This window comes from Camelina sativa, chromosome 16 (assembly GCF_000633955.1).
Source record: "Camelina sativa cultivar DH55 chromosome 16, Cs, whole genome shotgun sequence".
NCBI classification, from domain to species: Eukaryota; Viridiplantae; Streptophyta; class Magnoliopsida; order Brassicales; family Brassicaceae; genus Camelina; species Camelina sativa.
The window spans coordinates 6,602,222-6,606,597 of NC_025700.1; the positions used below are offsets into that span (position 1 = coordinate 6,602,222).

General features: G+C 37.2%; 1 protein-coding gene across 3 annotated transcripts in view; it reads left to right on the forward strand.

The window, feature by feature from the left end:
- The window catches only part of LOC104750019, a 4,326-nt gene continuing 1,336 nt past the window's right edge, over positions 1,387–4,376 (forward strand). Inside the window, exons 1-3 of one of the 3 annotated variants that reach the window (XM_010471748.2) lie at positions 1,387–2,095; positions 2,804–2,971; positions 3,079–4,348. In XM_010471748.2, the coding sequence (XP_010470050.1) occupies positions 1,559–2,095; positions 2,804–2,971; positions 3,079–4,348 (1,975 nt within the window). In that variant the 5' untranslated portion in view covers positions 1,387–1,558. The remainder of the gene's footprint in view (positions 2,096–2,803; positions 2,972–3,078; positions 4,349–4,376) is intronic. The other 2 variants (XM_019237491.1, XM_019237492.1) reach the window with 2 other exon arrangements.

Genomic DNA, 4,376 nt, shown 5'->3' on the forward strand with positions numbered 1-4,376 from the left:
AGAATTTTAGGCCCATATTTCATTTTCCCTCTATATTATAAATCTTTCAATGTAAATTTTAGATTATTTTCAATTTTGAAGTATGAGTATAAAGTTCAAGGTTTAGAGTTTATAACATGGTTTGGGATTTAAGTTTTAGAAATTTGGAACTAGAAAATTATATATATATATATATATATTGAATTGTTGGTTAAAGATTTAAATTTATAAGTTAGTAGGTTTTTTAAAACTTATTTTTTGTAAAGAAAATATGTAAATAGTTTTAAATATTAGTTTTATGGTTTATGAATTAATTTCTATGATCAAGAATTTAAAGTTCAAGATTTAGAGTTTATGATTTAGGTTTTGGAGTTTGGTTAATGGTTTTGGGTATAGGGTTTAGGGTTAAGATTTAAGATTTGTGATAGATTAATTTTCTTATAAGTTCTAAAGCTTGGTTTATGTATATATAATAATAATTATGTTTTAGTTTTATGGTTTATGAATTAATTTCTAAGATTAAAAATTGAAAGTTAAAAATTTAGAGTTTATGATTTAAGTTTTGGAGTTTGGTTAAAGTTTAAAGCCAAATTTTAAATTTTTTAATTTTCTTAAATAGTGACTGATATGCGACTTTTTAGCGACCTTTACCTTGAGTCACATATTAGTCACTAAATTGGTGACTATTTAGTGACTACTTGTTCCGGTATGCGATATAGTCATAAAATAGTCGCTAAATTGGTGACTATTTGTTTCGATATGCAATATAGTCATAAAATAGTCGCTAAATTACGTCTAATATACCGACTATTATATGTAGTCACAAAAAGGCGACTAATATACGACCAAATATTTATAGTCGTAAAATAGTCGCCCAATAGTCATTATAGTCACCAAAAATAACGACTACATATGTAGTCACTAATTGTAGTCGTAAAAACCATGTTTTCTTGTAGTGTGGGCTTGTCCAATTAAACTAGTTGATCAAAAGCACACTTAAATCAGAATTTTATATGAGCTCCAATAACGAAACTCGAATTCCTCATTAGATACGAAAACTATATTATTTCTTAACCTTTTCTTTGAAAACGTGATTTAAGACCGCTTTGTGTCAAATACTTAAAAAACCATTGCTCCTTTTCAGTATGTTCCACCCGTATACATCGGTCGAGGCCAAATATATTACACATTAACAGGCACCAAATATGATCATTATTACTATATAGCCACTATGCCGTATCAATTAAAAAAAAAAAAAAAACTCATTTGATTAAAAGATAAAATTTGATTTTCATCACATAATAATCCATTAATTTCCGCACGTGGAACCCACTTGGTGTACTTCCACGTCCTCCCTTATATCACTGACCCACTCATCAAATCAACGCATCTTTATAAGCCCCTTCATCGTCACACACTTCTCTCAAATCATTCCATATTCTTCTAATTTCTCTATTATTTCACTTCAAAATCATTAGATTCTTGCACAACACAACAACAAACTAGCTCCCAAGCTTAAGCTTTATCTTCTTTAGATTTGCCTTTGGCTCTCTCTCTCACTCAAATCTCTATATATATAATGCAAATGACTGAGAGAGGCCGCGCCATGTGGCGCACGTGCCTAGCCTCAGCTTTCCGAACAGCTCTAGCCTGTACATTCGTTGGCGCAGCTACACTCTACGGCCCCGAATGGGTCAACCGCCACGTGGCATTCCCGGCCTTCTCTTACGTTACAGTTATCCTCATCATCACCGACGCTACACTCGGAGACACGCTACGTGGCTGCTGGTTAGCTCTTTACGCCACGTGTCAGAGCGTGGGACCTGCGATAGTCACGTTAAAGCTTATAGGTCCCGCTCGTCTCACGGCCGAAACCACTGCTCTCGCCGCGGCTCTAGCGGCGTTCGTGGTTGTGTTACCTAACAGTTCGACCCACTTGGTGGCTAAGAGAATCGCGTTAGGCCAGATCGTTCTCATTTATGTTATTGGTTATATTAAAGGAGCTGAGACTGATCCGGTTATGCACCCTCTTCGAGTGGCGGCTAGCACCGCGCTTGGTGTTATAGCTTGCGTTCTTGCTCTTCTCGTCCCACTTCCTCGCTTGGCTACTTGTGAGGTACTATATCTCTCTCGCTCTCTCTCTCAATGAACAATAGTCAATATATACATATAAATATCCCAACTTGTTACGTATATGTGCACACATGTACCTCTCTCTACGTGTTTGTTATTGCATGTGAAAACAAAATTAGCTATCCGTATATTTTTCACGATTTAGAAAAAATGTTAACATAATTTTAGGGAGTTATTTCCATTAAAAGAGGATTTTTTTTTTTTTTTGTTAAACCACTAGAAGAGGAATTATAAGTTTGGTTGTAATTTTAATGATTTTCTCGACGTATACGTGTTCGAATTAGATTGATGAACAAATGAAGTAACGAGAAAATTAATAGATATTATAGCATGTCATATAATGTTGGTGGACTTGCTAGTACAGTCACAAAACACGTTGACGTGGGTGTTAAAGTGTGTTGCTAACTTTATTCCGTACCACATTATTATATACTATACTAATCTTATGTCAGCAACCACCGCTGAAAATTTTGTCTTAATTCTTCCCAATATTGCGTACAAGCTGTGTCGCATCACAGACAAATACGATTCCCTTTTTTGATTAATTTATATAATCCCTAAAACTATATATGCTTCTTCGTGCATAGTACTACTAAATCAAACCTATTGGCAATGGCATGGGATTCTCTCTGATCTGATAATATTAAGAAAAATAAACTGGAAAACTAATAATTAATTTTTAAATATTTAGGTGAAACAAAGCAGCAAAGAGCTTGGTCAAAACATAACGACGAGAGTGAAGTTGTACATGAAGGCTTTTTGCACCGAGGATGCCATGTCAGCAACGGCGTCAGTCTCACAGGCTCGAGTGCTGGCTCGTACTTCCTCCAAGCTTTATCAAACAATCAAACGTTACCAAGTAATTAACTATATTTCTCATAATAACATACTATTTATGCTTACAAAAATAGTATAAATGTATGTATACAATATTTCTAATATGGGAATGTTTTTGTGTATATATAGCCAAGCATGACATGGGAGAGGCTTCCATTTAAGATATGGAGGTGGCAAAACGTGAATGATAACAAAGGAGAGAAACTACAAAGCATGGAGATTGCTCTTAGAGGAATGGAAATGGTAGTAGCAAGCAAATCTCCTATTCCTACGAGCTTACTTGAGGGTGAAGTAAAAGACAGTCTCAAGAATATACAAGAACGTGTGATTCTCTCAATCAAACGAGCAAACAATAGTCCGCAACCGTCGGTAACACCCGAATCTGATCCCAAAAAATCCGATGAAGAGTGCCTCCAAACACTTCAGGAAATCCCGGGAACGTCTCAAGATTTGCCCTTTTACTTCTTCTTGTTCTGCCTCAGGCTCCTTGAAACCATCACAATGGCTAAACCGGAGGAGAACAAAGTCAAGGTCTTAGAAAAATCCAAAACGAGGTCTTGGATAAACGATTGGGACAGCAAGAAGGTCATGCCCGCGTTAAAGCTCTCGCTTTCGTTAGGTTTTGCCATTTTTCTAGGTTCGATGTTTAGTAAGCCAAACGGATATTGGGCTGGTTTACCTGTAGCGGTCAGCTTTGCAGCGGCTAGAGAGGCGACGTTTAAAGTGGCGAATGTGAAGGCACAAGGAACAGTGATAGGAACGGTGTATGGAGTGATGGGTTGTTTTGTGTTTCAGAAGTTTTTGTCAGTTAGGTTTCTTTCTCTGCTTCCATGGTTTCTCTTCTCTAGCTTCTTGAGCAGGAGTCGGATGTACGGACAGGCCGGAGGTATATCGGCGGCTATAGGAGCCGTTTTGATTCTCGGAAGGAAGAATTTTGGCCCACCAAGCGAGTTCGCGATCGAGAGAATCATCGAGACGTTTATTGGTTTGTCTTGTGCCATCATGGTGGAGCTCATCTTTCAGCCCACGAGAGCCGCTAACATAGCTAAACTTGAGCTCTCTAGAAGCTTCCACGCTTTGTACGAGTGTGCAAGCTTGTTTGGAGCTAAAGCGAGTAAAGCAGAGATAATGGAGAGTCAAAAGAAGTTGAGAAGTCACTTAAATGAGCTCAAGAAGTTCACGGCAGAAGCCCATGCAGAGCCAAGTTTCTGGTTTTCGCCTTTCAACTTTTCTTGCTACGAAAAGCTGTTCAAGTCATTATCTAAGATGGCTGATCTTTTGCAATTCAGCGGTTACGCTATAGGCTTTCTTGGAGAACAAGGAAAAACAAAATCACCACAGTGCAAGGAGATTTTAAGCAACGTAGACAAAGATCTCAAGAGTCTAACAGGGAGCATAGGTCTTTTAGCCAAATCATACGAAGAAAT